Source organism: Protopterus annectens, chromosome 9.part0 (genome assembly GCF_019279795.1).
Source record: "Protopterus annectens isolate FY-2018-M chromosome 9.part0, PAN1.0, whole genome shotgun sequence".
Taxonomy (NCBI): Eukaryota; Metazoa; Chordata; order Ceratodontiformes; family Protopteridae; genus Protopterus; species Protopterus annectens.
In genome coordinates, this window is record NC_056743.1 from 26,104,534 (window position 1) to 26,122,474 (window position 17,941).

At 41.7% G+C, this 17,941-nt stretch overlaps 1 protein-coding gene across 3 annotated transcripts in view; it reads right to left on the reverse strand.

The window, feature by feature from the left end:
* LRP4 (LDL receptor related protein 4) overlaps positions 1–17,941 on the reverse strand; it is a 2,374,694-nt gene that overhangs the window by 232,078 nt on the left and 2,124,675 nt on the right. For all 3 annotated transcript variants that reach the window (XM_044082533.1, XM_044082532.1, XM_044082534.1), the window contains exon 33: positions 12,847–12,960. In XM_044082533.1, coding sequence (XP_043938468.1) covers positions 12,847–12,960 — 114 coding nt within the window. The remainder of the gene's footprint in view (positions 1–12,846; positions 12,961–17,941) is intronic.

The window sequence follows — 17,941 nt, forward strand, 5'->3', positions numbered from 1 at the left end:
CTACTTTTCCTTCCCAAATCTACCACTTTTTCAACCCCCTCCACTTTATTCCATACTTATATTATACCCTGCTTTATCCCTTCCATAACTCTCTTCTTCTCTTTACAACACCTACTTACAGGATTTTTTCCCTACTTAATACTATTTTTCATCATGGCCCCAACATATAAACATATTTTCTTAAACATACCACTCTTAACCACCACATTGGCCTGTCTTACCATACTTTACTTACTCACCTCCTTTGAATATCTCTCTCTCCCGGAACAAAACCATTACATCCGTCAAACACTAACACCCTCTTTCATCTTCTCCCTTAATCACAGCAACATAACCTGTAATTCCAACTATATACTTCCAAAATTTCACAGAGCAACCCACATTAGCTATTTCCCTTCCAAAAAGACTCTTAATAACAACTATAAACTCCTTAAATATCTACAATACACCCAGCAACACCCCTCCTAGACGGTGATATTCATCCAAACCCTGCCCCCAACAATATCTACACCAATAACCCAACCAATTTAACACTGCCTATAGTCTCAACACTAACAAAGCCATGCAACTCCCTCTTCATAGGTCACCTTAATATTAGAAGCATTAACAATAAAATTTCCCATCTACATGCTCTCCTTGATGTACACTCATTTGACATCCTATGTCTTACAGAAACTTGGCTTAAACCATCAACTCTAGACCAAGAAATTACCCCTCCTGGCTATAACATCCTTAGAAATGACCGTAAAACTAAAAAAGGTGGAGGTATAGCCATTTTCTATAAATCTAACCTCCAAATTTCACCCATCAATGTGCTTCCATCATTTGCCACCAATTCTGAAATCCTAACTACCAAACTCCAAATCTATCTATCTACTTTGTATGTATCTACCCCAGGTAATAATACCAATACTCCAGAGAACCTACTCAATCACTTCTCTACCCAACTACCCCAAGAGACCATTGTACTAGGTGACTTTAACATAGACTGGTCCACTTGCAGTTATATGAATCCTACCAATCACATAAACCTCTTTGGTTTCACACAATTAATAACTCCTACAAGAATCCACAAACCTACCAAAAAAGAAACGACTCTGGATTGGATCCTTATTAATAGCCACCCTGAAACTTATACTCCAGGAACCCTTCCAGATGGCATTAGCGACCACATGCTTACCTACATTATTAGACAAAAAGTCCATATTCCAACTACTCATAACCTCAAAACCTCTCGCTCAAAAAAATTCTTCAACCCAGACAGCTTTCTAACCGAATTGCAAGCATATGACTGGTCACCACTAACCCATCTAGAACTTGATGATTCCGTTACTTACTTTAATACTTTCTTCAAATCCTTGACTGCCATGCATCTTATCGCACTACTAGAATAAGAACAAAATCTGCCCCATGGCTCACAAAACAAACTAGACAGAAAATACTCCTTAGAAATAAAATCTGGGCAAAATGGAGAACTACCAAATGCCCAACAAACCACCTTCACTATAAACAGCTAAGAAATGCCACCAAGAAGGATATTCTTAAGGATAAAAAAGATTTCTACCTTCAACTACAACAAACCAGCCAACAACCCCCTCAAAAGTTTTGGTCTGGAATAAACACACTTCTTCAGCCAGGCCACACCACTACTCCAGTCCCAATTGGCTTCAACCATAATAACTCCACCCAGATCCCTGATGCCTTTAATAACTAGTTTACTGAAGCCATTCTAACCCTGGCTAATTCTTTACCACCTTTCACTACTTCCCAAACTAATACATTTAATATTTCACTGCCTACCTTTCAGGTACAACCTGTACCTACATCTCTCATCTGTAAGCTACTTCAAAAACTGAAACCTTACACCCCTTCTGCAGACAGTCTCCCATCCGAATTCCTACAATTAGCCACAAAAGCCATAGCCTATCCCATCTCCATCATTATTAACAGAACCAGCTCAGAAGGCAAAATCCCTGCACTATGGAAGATATCCCATATCATCCCTCTACACAAAGGTGGTTCTTCTATCGCTTTACTCTCCCCTTTAGCTAAGATCATGGAAAAGTGTGTTCACAAACAATTACTTAACCACTTATTACAAAATAACCTACTTGCAAACTGCCAACATGGCTTTAGACCATTCCACAGCACATCGACTGCCCTCCTATCCTTTACCGACTCCATAAATAAAAATCGTAACAATAACTCTTTTTCCTCTGCACTATTTATTGACCTGTCGAAAGCCTTTGATATGGTTAACCATAACTGACTGCTAGACAAACTAAATGCCTACTCTCTCAACCCTCAAGCTATACAATGGTTTAGGTCATATCTGGAAAATAGACAGCAAGCAGTACTTTGGCAGAACAATTTGTCGCCACTACTACCAGTTAATATAGGAGTACCCCAGGGCTCTATCCTAGGTCCCCTACTCTTTTCTTTATTTATTAACAATCTACACATGAACATACCTCAAGCCACCTGCATTCAATATGCCGACTCCACCTTAATCTGTACAGCCAAGAATATAGCCACTCTCCACTCCCTTACCCAAACTATTTTTCAAAAAGTTGAAAACTGGTTTATGCAACACTGCCTCCTCCTAAATCCCCCCAAAAAACTAAATTACTGCCTTTCCCCCTACTCACAAATCTCCTACTACTTTCTTCACCCTAACCTCTAACAATGGCACCAACATTACCCCAGATACTACAACCCGCCTTCTAGGTGTAACAATTGATAATCGTCTCAGCTATGATGGACACATCAACTCCACTATAAAGTCTGTTAACAAAAACTTGGTACCCTCTATAGAATCAAACCCTTCCTTACCCCTTATGCAAGGAAAACTATTGCCCAAACCCACCTCATTTCTATCCTTTTCTATGCCTGTGTCATATATACTAACCTTTCCAATAATAACCTCTCTAAACTCTCCACCTGTTATAATAGCATAGCTAGATTCATCACAAGCTCCCCCTTTAAAACTCACCACTGCCTTAACCTCAAACAACTAGGATGGCTAGAATTGAAAAACCATATACTCTGTCAACAATTACTTATTACTCAAAAACTTCCTATACCACCCTAACAACACACCTATTCTCATCAATCTAATTACACCCTATACAAATCTATCCACACTGCGCGCTGCTAATAAGGTCCTAGTTTCCTCTAATAAAGCTAATAACAAAGCTGGGGATTCACTATTCTCAAACACTGCAGGAAAACTATGGAACCAGCTGCCCTCAGAATTATCCACCCTTGCTTCTACTTCTATTTTTAAAAACATCTTAAAGAACATCTAAAAACTCATTGGCTTTGTCCATGCACTAACCCAGACTGATGTTTTTCTTTACTCTTTCACTTACCCCTTTCCCTACTCCTCTAAACCAAGTCTCCAAAACAAGTTACTACTGTTTTCTTTGAAGCATGAGGATAACACTTGTGTTTCCCTTCCCTACCTGAGACTTGTTCTTACATTCTACTGTGCTTTAGATAATTAGTTAGTAGAATTTCTCCTAAATCTGCTATAAATGAAAATGTATTTTCATTACTCCTTTTAGACTAATACTACTCTGTACAGTATTCCTGTATGTTTCTATACATTGTGAACTGTTGTAGTTAAAATTTGTAGTATTATTACTCTTTTTAGACTAATATTAGATTGTAATGTAATCCTTTATGTTTTTTATATATTGTTAACTTTATCACTGTTCATGCTTGGAGCTCTTCTCCCCGGGCCTCTACTGAAAATGGACATATATCCAGCTAGACTAGCCCGGTTAACAAATGTAAAATAAAATAAATAAATAAATAAGTGCTAGCTTTCCCCCTAGGGGTGCTATCAACTGGTAAGTGCTTCGCATTTGCAGAGGGAAGTCATTGTGACTATTTCCTATAAGGTTGTGATTTGTCGTCTCCTCCTTTGGGGGCTGAAGCACCCCGTTGTTTAAGTCTGTAGGAGCCTTGGGGCTGAGATCTGCCTCTTGGGCGTCTGTATCTGCCTCTTTGTGGCCTGTCTGACACTGGAAAGGACCAATTTTTTGAAGGCCAGTTCCTGCTAAATCTAGGTGGCTGAACCTGTAAGAAATCTTTCACAGTTTGCATTGACTTTGCTTTATCCTCCATTTTCCTTAAAACCTCTTCTGCCTTAACACCAAACAAAGTATCATGCTGTAGTGGAGCATCCAATACTTTCATTTTAACGTGGTCAGGTAAACTTTGTTCTTTCAACCAAGTATGTCTTCGAATAACTGAGCCTGTAACTGCGGCTCTACAAGAAGCCTCTAATGAATCAAAACCACATTGCAGAGTATGCTTTCCCACTTGTTCAACTGCATGCAATAAATCCTGCATTTCTTTACAGTCAGGACCTTCTATATTTGTAACCATTTTCTGCTTTAACAATGACATGAGATACTGCTGATATTTAAGCATGTGAAACTGACAGTTTAAAGCTCTTACAGCTAAAGTAGCAGAAGTGTAAACTTTATTCTCCCATCTGTCCAGAGCTCTGGAATCCCTATCTGAGGGGACAGGATTTTTGGCAGTGGAAGCTTTAACCCCTTTTGGACCCTGAGAAATAGTTTCGGGATCCGCAGCGGGGTTTTTGTAAAGAAATTTATAAGAGTCAGGGACCCTGTAGTACCCGTCTGACTTCACTGGTGCAGGGGGTAAAGAATCTGGAGACAGACTGGATTCAGAAAAAATATCATCAACAATATCAAGCACAGGGGGGATAGCCAAGGACCTGTGCTAAGGCAATAGAAGGAAATCTCTGAGCCTTTTCTTGGATTCTGAGTAATCCTGGCTCTCCCAATGGAAATGCTCCCTCATGGTGTGCAGGGTTTCCCCAAAAGAGTAATCCTCAGGCGGTGAGGCTGAAGGAATGGACTCTTCAGCATCAGAGTCCTCATAGGGAGGGAGAGAACAGCCCTGGTCAGAGGAAGAGTCAGAAGAAATGGAAACCTGATCAGAGGAATCATAATCAGTGTCTTGCCTAGGCCTTTTGTCAGGAGGGGGATGGGAGCCCCTGATTAAAGTAACAAGGTCTTTGGCCATTTTAAGCATCTGTTTCTTAGGCATGGATGACTGTTCTGGAGAATGCTGTACTTGTTTCTTTGTCTTTAATGGTGTTTATGACTTTGCCTTTGCTGCTGTAGTAGCTCTAATTGTAAGCTGTGAAGGTCTGAAAACACCCTCAGAAGCCAGTGCCTGCTCAGCAGCTCTGGACCCATCTGAGGGTATATTTTCCGTAGGCCCATTACCTTGAGTTTCCACAGGCCTCGGTGTCTCCATGTGGCTGTCATGTTGCGGCCTGTGGCTCTGAGGTAGTGGGTGTCAGGGGCTGCGAAAGCACCTCACTGAGAACCGGCGACTGGCCTAGAAGAGGTTTTGTCGTCGGTTTTGGACCTCGAATGCCTGCCTTTTTCTTTGTCTTTCTGTTTTTTTATACATGTAATTAAATCTTCGTCCAAAATAATGTAAAGCAAAATCAAACCGATGTTTAACAGTGTGTTTATTAAATCTAGCACAAAACCGACAACTAGTGACGTCGTGGTAAGGGCCTAGGCAAGGAATACAGTAAGAGTGAAAATCCTTATGAGGTATTTGCTTCCCACAAGAAATACAATTATTAACTTTTACTGACATCGGTATGGAGCAAGAAAAAGTTTCCCTAACGGGGTACTTAGCTTTATTGAAGACTTCGGTTCTGAAATTCAATTTTGAAAATCTCAGGAGTCGGCCGACCGGCACTTGCGAACTGCTTATGCTTCAGGCACTGCGCGGTAAGAAAGACTGAAGAAAATGGCGTCGGTTGCTACTTTTATACCCCTGGCGCACTGACATCAGGGAAGAGGCGACAACAACCGACGCCGGACCCAGACTTTGGAACTCGGGCTGACTACGGGTTGCCTGCCAGCAGGATGACCCAAGTGTAATGACTGTAACAGTGAAACACGATGAACATCAGAAAAGCAAGAAATGCAAAACAATGTACTCTAATAACTTTTTACTGAACACAGGACTTGTCCCAAAGGCTACTACTCCTTGCACCAAACTGACTTTTCCTACTTCTGAGCAACAGCCCAGGCTCATAGGACAGGGCAGAAGCTTTATGGCCCATTATTTTCCTAAACAAGTAGTCCATTCCCACTGGACATGAGAGTCATGTGTCAAAGAGTAGGCCAGTCTAGCAATCCTGCATACTTTAAGCCTAACTCCATCACTTTAGTAGCTTGTGGTCACTCTCTCTTCTGACTTGCTCAATACGCCCATCATTTTCATTAACTTCATTAACAGTCGTACTCGACTGAGATAATTCAGCAAATAAGACATATTAATATCATCCACCTCATACACAGATTTGCCAGTCCATACCTTAATACCTACTTTTACTGCCCCCCTTCGCCAAGAGAAATGTTCCCTTTTCTAAAATCATTAACATCTCTGCTTAATTTTCATTTTTTAATTTGTTGAAGCCACTGCTCAAATGTATACGCATGATCAAGTGCATCTTTATATAATTAGAATTATCTTTAAAACAAGACATGGCTAGAATAGTATTTTCCAATGTTATAATCTCATTCTGTAAATTTTTAAAGGCGTGAATTGCATTTGTTACATATAAGCATTGAGAAAGGGAAGTGTTCTGAAAGCTTTGCTTGTTTGTTACCTAATAACATTTTTAGTTACTGATGTATTGGCTTAGTGTTGGAGTTTCGTTTTTTTGTTCATTGTGATCCTCCTCTACCCAAGCCCATCCAGCTCCACTGCCACTAATCAAACATGGGCCATTTGGGTTGTAGTAAGGCTTTTGTCCATCTATGACATAGGACGAGTCCCTGCAGCTGATGACTTTTAATATGCTGCGTAATAAAAATGTTTGTAACCTATTACATGTGTTCATTGGAATCGAAAAGAAAAATAAAGTACAGTTGTGTACACTTACTATCACTGTAGATGTTCGAGTGTATTCACTGTTGCAGTCATCACCTGTGGGTTATCCCTGCTGTGGTAGCCCTCAGTCGGCCCAAATACCAGAGTCGATGTTTTTGTGCGCCGGCTGCCATCGCCTGTAGTCTGACGTCAGGTTGTCAGTGCTATAAAGCAAAGCAGCTGACATCATTACATCAGTTTTTGTTGCCCTAACCCATCAGAAGCACAATGTAAGAGACAGAAGTGGTCCTGGTGGCTAAAAGCCACCAAGGGAAGCTTATGTCTGCCTAGGGGAAGATGTTAAATGGGGGATGGAGGGAGGGAAACCAAGACTGCAACAGTGAATACACTCGCACATCTACATTTACGGTAAGTGCACACAACTGTACTACGTTCTTCGTGTTTCACTGTTGGAATCATCACCTGTGGGAAGATTCCCAAAGCTAAGGAAAGGGGTGGAAGGATAGGTTGAGTCCTAGGTATGGGACAGGAGGCCCTGCAGAACTGCAGAGGCAAACCCTGCCCTAGACTTAGAAAAGAGGTGTAGGTGGTAATGTTTTGTAAAGTATGGACAGAAGTTCAGGTGGCCCCTTCCAAGATGTCCCTGGTGGGTACTCCTCTGAGGAAGGCAGTGGGTGGGTTTCCCATGTAGTCTGTAACAAAAATGGATACAGTGTGAAATCCATTTGGAAATGATTTGTTTGGAAATGGGTTCCCCTCTGCTCCTAGGGCAAAGCTTACAAGTAGTTGGTCGGTTTTTCGGAATGACTTAGTACGGTCCAGATAGTTTCTGAGTTGCCTGTTTACGTCTAATGAGTGTAGGATTCTTTCCTCCTTGTTCTGAGGGAAGGTGTATGGCCTGGTTAAGGGTCACATCAGATATCACCTTGGGCATAAAGGAGGGGTTAGTCCTCAGGGAGATTCTGTCTGCATGGCAAATGATGAAAGGCTCAACAGCCATGACAGCTTGAAGTTCCGAGACCCTTCTGGCTGATGTGACAGCTAGTAGGAAGACAGTCTTCCATGAGAGGTATTTCAATTCTGTAGAAGCAGCAGGTTAGAAAGAAGGTAAGATCAGTTTTTCTAACACATAATTCAGGTCCCAGGGTGGCATGGGAGGCCTTCTGGCAGGCCTGATATTAGAATCCCCTCTGAGGTATTGCTTAATCAAAGGATGAGAGAAGAGGGGTGGGTTTGAGTCATAATGGGCTGAAATGGCCGAGGCATGAATTTTATTAGAGGAGAAAGAGAGGCCACTATTGAGCAACTCTGCAAGGCAATCCAACATTAGAGAGATGTAAAGTTGGAAGGTACTGCCCCTCTTTGATTGTTTCCAGGAGCAGAATCTTTTCCATTTTCCTGCATATGATTTTCTTGTGCTGGGCCTTCTGGCCTCTTTGATAATGCCCATGACCTGTTTGCTTAACAGGGACTCCTTGTTAGTTTTTAGGGTACAAGCCATGCTGAAAGATTGAGAGTCTGTAGGTCTGGGTGCAGTACCTCCCCCCCTCCTCCTGGGTCAAGACGTCTGACATCAGGGGAAGCAGCTTTGGGGGCTGTAAGGTTAGGCCGCATAACAGGGAGTACCAATGCTGTCTGGGCCAGTCTGGAACAATGAGAATGGCTCTTGGTCTCTCCTCTCTTTCTTTGATCAGAACCTTGGGAATAAGGGGCAGAGGAGGGAATACGTACACAAAGAGGGAGTTCCAGGGGAAGGTCAAGGCATCCACCTTCCACTCTAGGAGGTGGAACTCCCTGGTGCAAAACCTCTGCAGCTGGTGGTTGAGGTGCGAGGCAAAGAGATCCAATTCTGGGGTCCCCCACTCCTGAGTGATTTGCAGAAAGACTTCTCTGTGGAGCTGCCATTCATGAGGGTCCAGTAAGTTTCTGCTTAGGTGGTCTGGCAGGGTGTTGTTGACCCCTGGTAGGTATTGGGCAATTAGGTGTAGCCCCATGGCGGTGGCTGTAAGCCAGAGACTCATGGATAACCTGCACAGGGGCTAAGATTGGGTGCCCCCCTGCTTGTTGATGTACCACATCACTGTGGTGTTGTCTGGTGTTATAAGGAGGACCCCTGGCCTGAGATGGGGTTGGAAGGAAGTCAGACCCTTTTGTACTGCCATCATTTCTTTCTAATTGATGTGCAAGCGAAGTTGCTGGGCATCCCAAAGGCCTTGGGTACACCTGCCTGCTAGGTGGGCTCCCCAAGCAATGTCTGAAGCATCTGTGGTGATGGTCTGGCCAGAAGGGCAGAGTATGAAGGGAAGACCCTTGTTCATGGCACATGCCTCTGCCCACCAGAAAAATTTGGCCCTTATACATGGGATCAGAGGGAGTGTGATCTCTAGGGACTGAGTGTGGACACCAAAGGTTCTTTAAGTACAGCTGAAGTTTTCTCATGTGAAGCCTGGCAAGGGGGATAAGAAGGATGCAAGATCCCACATATCCTAGGGCTTGCAAGAACTTCCTCACAGTGAAGTGGCCAGCTGGGTGAAGTAGAGAGGCAGGAAGCTCTGCTTTTCTGGGGATAGGAAGGCCATTTGGGATGCTGTGTCTAGCACCGCTCCCAGGAAAATAATTTTCCTGGTGGGGTTTTGTTACAATTTTTTCTCGTTGATGGTGAACCCTAGGGATGTAAAGAGAGATTTGAAAAAGAGAAGGTCCTGGAGCAACTTTTCTTTGCCCTCTACCTGAATGAGGCAGTCATCCAGGTAAGGGTAAATCTGTTTATTTCTCTGTCTGCAGAATGCTATAGCCGGGGGCAAGCATTTGGTGAATACTCTGGGAGCAGTAGATAAGCCAAAGGGCAGTGTAGAGAACTGAAAGTGTTGACAGCCTGCTCTGAAGAGCAGGACTTTTCTGCACTATTCCCTGATGGGGATGTGGAAGTAGAAATCTTTTAGGTCTAGTGTCACAAAAGCCAGGCATCTTTTGTTAGCATAGGCAGAAACCATTTTGAATTTGGGGACCATCAAGGTGGTGTTCAGTTTGGATAGAGTGAAGGGAGGGCAGAGGGGGGAGGGAAAATCATTGTGAGTTTGCCATAAAAGTTTGGCTTAGAACTCCCTGCCTTAGAGATGGAATTGGTTCATCGTTTGCTTCTTTGCTGGCCCTACGATAGGGGCCTGGTTGGCCTGTCCCTGTGGGGCTTAGTGCTTAGAGGAAAAGTTCCTGCTGAATCTGGGAGGTTGAACTTGAAAGAAATCTTTTACTGTTTGCATAGACTTTTCTATGTCTTCCATCTTTTTAAGCACTTCTGCTTTTTCCCCAAACAGGCGCTCCTTGTCTAGGGGTGTATCAGTAAGTTTCAACTTGACATGATCAGGGAGAGGTTGTTCCTCAGCCATGCATGTCTCCTAATAACAGATCCTGTCACTGCTGCCCTGCTAGAGACTTCTTGGGCATCATATCCACATTGCAATGAGTGCTTGGCCACTTACCAAGCAGAGTGTAGTAATTCTGCCAGCTTCTTTGAGTTGGCACAGTCAGGAGAGGTAGCAATCTTCTGTTTTAATTGTTCCAAAGTGTGTTATTTGAACATAGGGAACTGACAGTTGAGTGCTCTGATAGCTTAGGTTGCAGAGATGTATACTTTCTTACCCCATCTGTTCAGATCTCTGGTGTCTTTGTCAGAAGGAAGAGGATTCTTGGCAGAACTAGTCTTAGCTCCTTTGGGTCCCTGTGTAATGACCTCAGGTCTGCAGCAGGATTCCTATACAGGTATTTGTGAGAATTCGGTACTCTGTAGTACCTGTCAGGTTTACTTGGAGCAGGAGGCAGGGCATCAGGGGCCAAGCTGGATTCATGGAAAACATCATCCACCACCTCCGCAACAGGTGGGATGGCCAGGGGGTCTGTGCTGGGGTAGGTCCAGAAACTCTCTAAGTTGTTTCTTAGACTGTGGGAAGTCTTGAGATTCCCAATGGAAATGTTCCCTGAGGGAATGAAGGGTTTCCCCAAAAGAGAGAGGCTCTGGAGGGGACGCAGGATGGATGGACTCCTCTGCATCTGAATCCTCATAAACAGTTAAGGAATGTTGTTACTCTTCAAAAGCAGAATAATCAGATTCCTCAGACTCTTGGTCTGTCATAATTTCTGGGGAAGGATGCCTTTTCCTTTTAGGAGTGGGGGCCTGAGTACCTCGGATAAGGGAGATGAGATCCTCCGCCATTTTAAGCATTTTAGCTTGGGGTGGGGGAGCAGTAGCAAGATGGTGGCTAGTAGCAGATTTCCTAGCAGTGGCCTGGCTTCTAGGCCTGAGAGAATCCGTTGGTCTCTGAAAAGTGGTAGTCGGATGCAAAGACATTGTTTTTTGTCTAGATTCGGTAGTGTGAAAGGCCTCCTCAGAAGCTGGTGCCTGCATTGCGGCTCCTGACCCAATCGAGACAGACCACCAATGGCTCGGAAGACGAAGTAGTTTTCTGCGGCATACCAGACTCCGAAAGGGTCTCAGCAGAGGCCTGCGTAGATAACGAGTCGGGCATCAGGGGCTGCAAAAGCACCTCACTGAATTCCAGAGAACTGACGACTTGCTTAGCGGTAGCATCATCGGAAGGCTTAGCCTTGTGTGGCCTGTTTCTATCTTTATCTCTACATTTTTTTGGAGTATCCACAGATTGTTGACTGATGGACACCATACTGGAATTCAAAGATGGAACTTGAAAACAATTGTCTACAAAAAGATCTCTACAGTGAATGGCTCCCGCATTAAAGAGGACACAAAACTGGCAACGAGGGACGTCGTGGTCTGGGCCTAAACAAGTGATGCAGTAAGAATGAAAGTCTCGGTGTGGGATCTGCTTACCACAGGGGAGACAATTAACTTTTTTTGGACACTGGTTAGAGCAAGAAAAAAGGGTCCCCAACAGGGTACTTAGCTTTAGATGTTTTCTGCTGAAATTCAGCTTCTGGTAGCGACCGACCGGCATTCGTGCGAACTGCTTCTGCTACGGGCTCCACGGCAAGAAAGATTGATGTAATAACATCAGCTGCCTTGCTTTATAGCACTGACGACCTGACATCAGACTACAGGCGACGGCAGCCAGCGCACAAAAACACTGACTTGTATTTCGGCCAACCGAGGGCCACCACAGCAGGGATAACACACAGGTGATGACTGCAACAGTGAAACATGAAGAACATCTACTGTTACACTGGTACAACTGCAATGTGGCAACATCTGCTTTAAAATTATTACATTTATAGAGAATAAACTCATGGTGTTACTATATGAATGCTAATTTTATTAACCTGTTGGCTGGAAATGTTACTTAAGTTGAAACAGGGTAAATGAATAATTTATCCATTTACATATTGCAAATTCACAAGTTTCTCCTTCTGGCCTTTTAGTAATATTTCATATCATATATTTAGTAATCCCACACAATGCATCACAGTGGCACACACAGAGCCTCCCTGCATTGCAAATATCCATTTTTTTTCAAATGTTTTCCATTTTTATACTACAGAAAAAAACTTAAAGCTTTCATAAATGGCAGTTAAAAGATTTTTAGCCTGATCTAGTTAGGTAGTAGCAGATTTGTTTATCAAATAAAGAACAGCAAATATATTTTCTTTTAAGCATTGTACACTGCTTTTTTTTCCAAGAAAAAAATAAAGCTTATTAATTCAAAAAATAAATTCACTCTCATGCCCACTGGAAAGTAAATATATTTAAGGGTATGTTATGTCAATTAGCTTCAGCAATTCTTTGACAAAAGCAGGTTCCTACATTCACATATCACAATGTCTGGCAACAATAACACATTCATATGGCAAAATGTCTGGTGACAATACATTCACTTGGCACAACGTCTGGTGACAACAGGTAAGTGCATCACTAAAAGCCATACTTCCTTATGGACTCGTATAATCCCAACAGTTAAAAAACAAAAACTGACTCACTTGTAGAACATGGTCGTCCATCTGATTCGTCTGGGCATGCACAAATGTAGTCCATAGCTCTTGCAAAGCAGAGGTGTGTACACCGTCCATTATTTACACCACAACCATTTGAACCTACAGATAAATAGTGCAAGATTGACACATAATAGAATCTTTCCTGAAGCTGTGAAAAATAAAGATGTTGATGACAACAATGCACTACAGTCTAATGTCCTCAAGAGGGCACTGCAAAACAGGGAAGAGAACAGTCTAAAAATTATGAGACATTTGGCCAATTCAGTCTTCTCAGCCTCAAAGAAACAATACAATGAGTACTCATTTTATTTAACTTCTCATAATACTCCATCGTTGAACATCTTTTTATAGTGACAACTGAAGACAGTGCAGTCTCTGTAACAAACCCTTCAAGCAGATCAGAAACAAAAAAGACAAAGGCTACTGAATGTAACATATGAGGACTCAGTAATTTTGAATTACGTTACATAATTTTTTTGGTTCTGAAGTAGTACTGTATGAATGATAATTAAATTAAAAGAATAATTTATAAAAAGTCTTCCTTTATAACACTGAAACCAGTTGTGCTGCACTCCAACACACACAAACAATTACAAATTGTACTTGCCTCTGTGTACTTACATACTGAAGTAATTTAGTGACTATACAACTGAAATGAACATAACAGGAAAAAGTTGACGGATTCAGCATGTTGCAATTTTTAATGTGTACTATACCGACATTATGTAAAATTTTCTGGGGGGAAAATGCAGAAATTGTGTTAAACATGCAACTGTCTTTTTAGCCTTGTCAAGAAGTGACAACCATAGGATTGCAAAAGCAATTTAGTAATAGAACTTGCTAAAGGAACCTGACTCCCTCTCTATGTATTAGTAAGGGAGATGAAGAAGACCATGCTGTAATTGATTATGAACTGATCAATGGACATTCAGTGACAGACTAATCAAGTTAGATATCAGAAGGTCCAATCGGCTGCCATCTTGCAAATAAGTCATGTACCACTCAGTCATAACTGCTAATACAAGTCCTCACTTATAACAGGCTGCTGCAGAACTTCCTGTAAGGATCTATAACCTCGTACTGTGTTATAGTAAAACACAAGGTGCAGGGGGTACCACCATGCACGTGGAAGGGTGAATCTTTCCAAAGAAAACAATACAGTCATGGGTTTTTGCAGATGTAGTTGTGAGAAGGTGCTCTACAATGAACTAGCCTATGAAGGAAAACAGAAAACTATCTGAGAAGTTGGTGGACCAGATATTTCTTGAGTTGTTCATAACTTGGGATAGAAGGTTTCATGTGAACTGTTACCCATACACAGTGCAGGTTTAACCTTCATTGTTACTATCAAAATGCAGTGTATGGGATTTTCATGTAACACTGTTTTCATTGAGATATTGTGTCTTTTCTTTTTAAATATTGGCTTTTTGAAAGGTAATTTCCCATGTACTGTCACTGCTGCTGCATTATTTTCCTGTTAAACATTGCTGAAGTTTGAGAAGCTACTAAAAATAAAAAAAAAAATAAAGCTATTATTTAAGTGCAAATACATGTGCTCTTGTATCTAGATTAATATTAATCTAGACTAATATCTAGCTGTAAAAGAACTAGTACTGCTTATAAAGTAACAATTACAAGCTCTAGCAAACAGCACTAGTCCTGCTAACACTAGCGCACTAACAAGTGCCATCATTTTATGAATCTCACCTGCCAACCAACAGTCCCCCGCAACCAGATACTCATCCCATTGTGTCCCCGTCCACTGCCTATAATGGGACAGCACTGACAGCGACAGAGTCAACAGCTATCAGGTGGAAAGACCATCACACTTGCAGACTATGTTTTTGCATCCTACTCCCCTCTTCACGGTATTCAGCACTCCTACCAAAGCAGAATTCTACAAAGGATGAGTGAAGGTGCATGCTTACACAACCTGTCTTACAACATCTTTAAGCGCTGCTTAGTATGCCAAGCTGACGACACAAGACAGAATATGCTGCGCCTCTGTCCTCTTACACATGGACCCAGTGCAGCAGTGCCATGCCACAACCCCTGCCACATCCCTACTACTCACTCCAATATCTCTCTAGTCATCTTCTCCCAATGCCCGATATGGATGAGGTGTACAAGCACCACAAATCATATTGACAGCAGTAATGATGACAATGCTATGAAAAAAAAAACTGCCATTATTTATAATCATTAAGCAGGTAAGAATTAGGAAGGACAGGTTTTAAATGCAATATATGACTAATTAAAATAAAATAAATAGAAGACTTCAGCAATTACTGATTGCATGCAATTCCCAAGAAGATATGTGGAATACAAGAAGTGTTAGTTTAAAGAAATGGGCACATGAATGCAACATGTTTCCTAAAGACGTGGTAGGATCAAAACAATTATCAGAATCCTTGACTGCAATTAAGAGTCATAAAGGCAGCTCCTGATAAGGGGAGAATGTGTGTGCGCATGGGTGTCTGTGCATGCGCATGTAGGGAGGTAAAGGAAGTAAGTTGTAGGTGAAGCAGGAGCTGTGACATATCCAATACAGAGAATAAATAACTATATTTTTGTGATCCAAATTATCCATAATATGCCATCAAAATATTTGACTCACTGTACTACAACAATCATAAGATGCAGTCACTTAATGATCCACTAAGACAACTTACATGGACAAATCATCCATAACCACTCAAATAATAGATCTCATCACAAAGCACTGGCCAGTCAGGCTTCGACTCCCGCAATAAACAGAGATTATTTTCAAATCACTACAAGCAGCAAACAAAACAAAAAAAATGGTACTTGTGTATTATCGCAACCAGATTTTCGCGGTAATACCACTCGCTTCCTGGTGTGTCAATTTAACTATAAGTATATACAGAATCACACTGAATGTTATCTTTATTAAAAATCATTGTTTAGGTAGGAAAGACAGTATAACATGCAAGGAATGACTGCTTGTTTCAAGCCATGCTGTTTCCCTGACATCATGTCACCGGAAATACATTTTCCACAGCAGTTATTCCATATTCCATATCTCAAGCCGTGAGTCGCTAAATGTAATAGACTCACACGATGACAGGTTCTACTACTTCTTAATAGCTACAACAAAAAAAAAAAAAGAAAAGAAAAAGACCAAAAAAAAAAAGCTGTCGAACTTTGCAGCATACAGTTTATAATAAGAGTGATGGCAGGGAATGCAGTGACAAGCCTTCACCCTGTTATTCTTTAATGGTACTGTGATCACAGCTGACATGTGAGTAAATTCCGATGGCTTATCAGTGTATTATCGATCAAGAAGCGGCGAGCATTGATCGGCGAGCGCAAACAGCATAAGTATGCCAAAAACATGATCTGCACCATTTTCCACGATACCCCTGCCTAAAACAACCTTTCAGTGTGAAGGAAAACACACTTATTGACATAACGGCAGCATCAATGTTTACATCTGCGCACGGGGAAGCGAGCGGTATTACCCGCGAAAATTTGGTTGCGATAATACGCAAGTACCACAAAAAGTAACAAAAAAAGGAGAATGGCATTTCATGTTTACTCACACTAGACAAATCAATTAGAGTTTCTCCTCACCCATACTGTAATGTAAGTTGTAATCACAAAAACATGCACAAAAAAAACTATACACCTGCATGCAGTTTCACCAGGGTAAACTTTTTCTTTAACTGAATAAAAAACAAAACATAAGACATAAGATAAAAAAAATAAAGTAGTCTAACTATATGTTATCAGATACAATAAATAGTTTCAAGCAAAGGACAGTCACAAACATGAACAGTAATGTAAACGAATAAAATTTTGGTACAGTTTTAACAAAACAAAATGTACTTCCTGCATTTTTAATAGTTTTGGTTCATGTAGCAATCAAAAGAAGTTAACAGTCTCTGAACCTGCAACCTCAAAATCAGAAGCTTCCATTGCAAAATGTTGCACATGCTATTTTTGCTATAAATATTGCAGTACATTTCTAAATACATACACATTGAATAACTACTTTTAAGGTTATCAATTTTCACTTTTCATAAGTGTTGTCAAATCACACATGGCTTATGCATCATTTGCAAAATGGGTGAGGGGACATGCTGTTGTTTACATAAGTAAACTCCACATGCCAATTTCATCTTCAATATCTTGATCACATTTCACCTCCATCTAAAACTAAATTGGGTCTCATCCATGTTCCTGATGGCAAACAATATTTTCCCAGCACACTGACTTTCAGCCATTTAATCTGCTTAAGCTCATGAAATTCACTGATAGGTAGCTCGTCAAGGTGATCAGCTCCTCAAATACTGCAACTTTTATTATGAAGCAGAAACTAATACTGTAAAACTTTATTCTGTAGGATGGCAGCTTCTCTTCCACCTTCTATGAGGGAAGGGGGAATAGTGTCCCCCAAAACCCCTACTACTTACATATATGAACTCCAGGATTACACAATCAAAGAGAAAGGGAAATACACCCAACTGTGTTTGTGTGTGTGTGTGTGTGTGTGTGTGTGTGTGTGTGTGTGTGTGTGTCTGTGTGTGTGTCTGTGTGTGTGTCTGTGTGTGTGTGTGTGTGTGTGTGTGTGTGTGTGTGTGTGTGTGTGTGTGTGTGTGTGTGTGTGTGTGTGTGTGTGTGACAATGCAGTGGTGTAGCAGTTAGTGTTGTCACCTCACAGCAAGAGGTTCTCCAGTTTGATTCTCAGCTCTCGTGCCTTCTGTGTGGAGTCTGCATGTCCTCTCTGCATTCCTGTGGGTTTCAGCTGGGTGATCCGGTTTCCTCCCACATTCCAAAGACATGCAGTAGGTGGACTGGAGACATTAAATTGGGCATAGGTATGCGTGTGTGGTTGGGCCTCAGGCTAGCAACCCGTCCCGGTGAAACCCATACCTGCTACGGAAACAAGTGCTGAAGGGCGCTCATTGCCTGATGTGCTCTATGCACAGGTGCGAATTCAGGATCCAGGATATTTATATATACACACACACACACACACACACACACACACACATACACGGTGTCTATCATTTCATCTAAAAGACAAAATATCTAAACATGATTTATCAATACAATT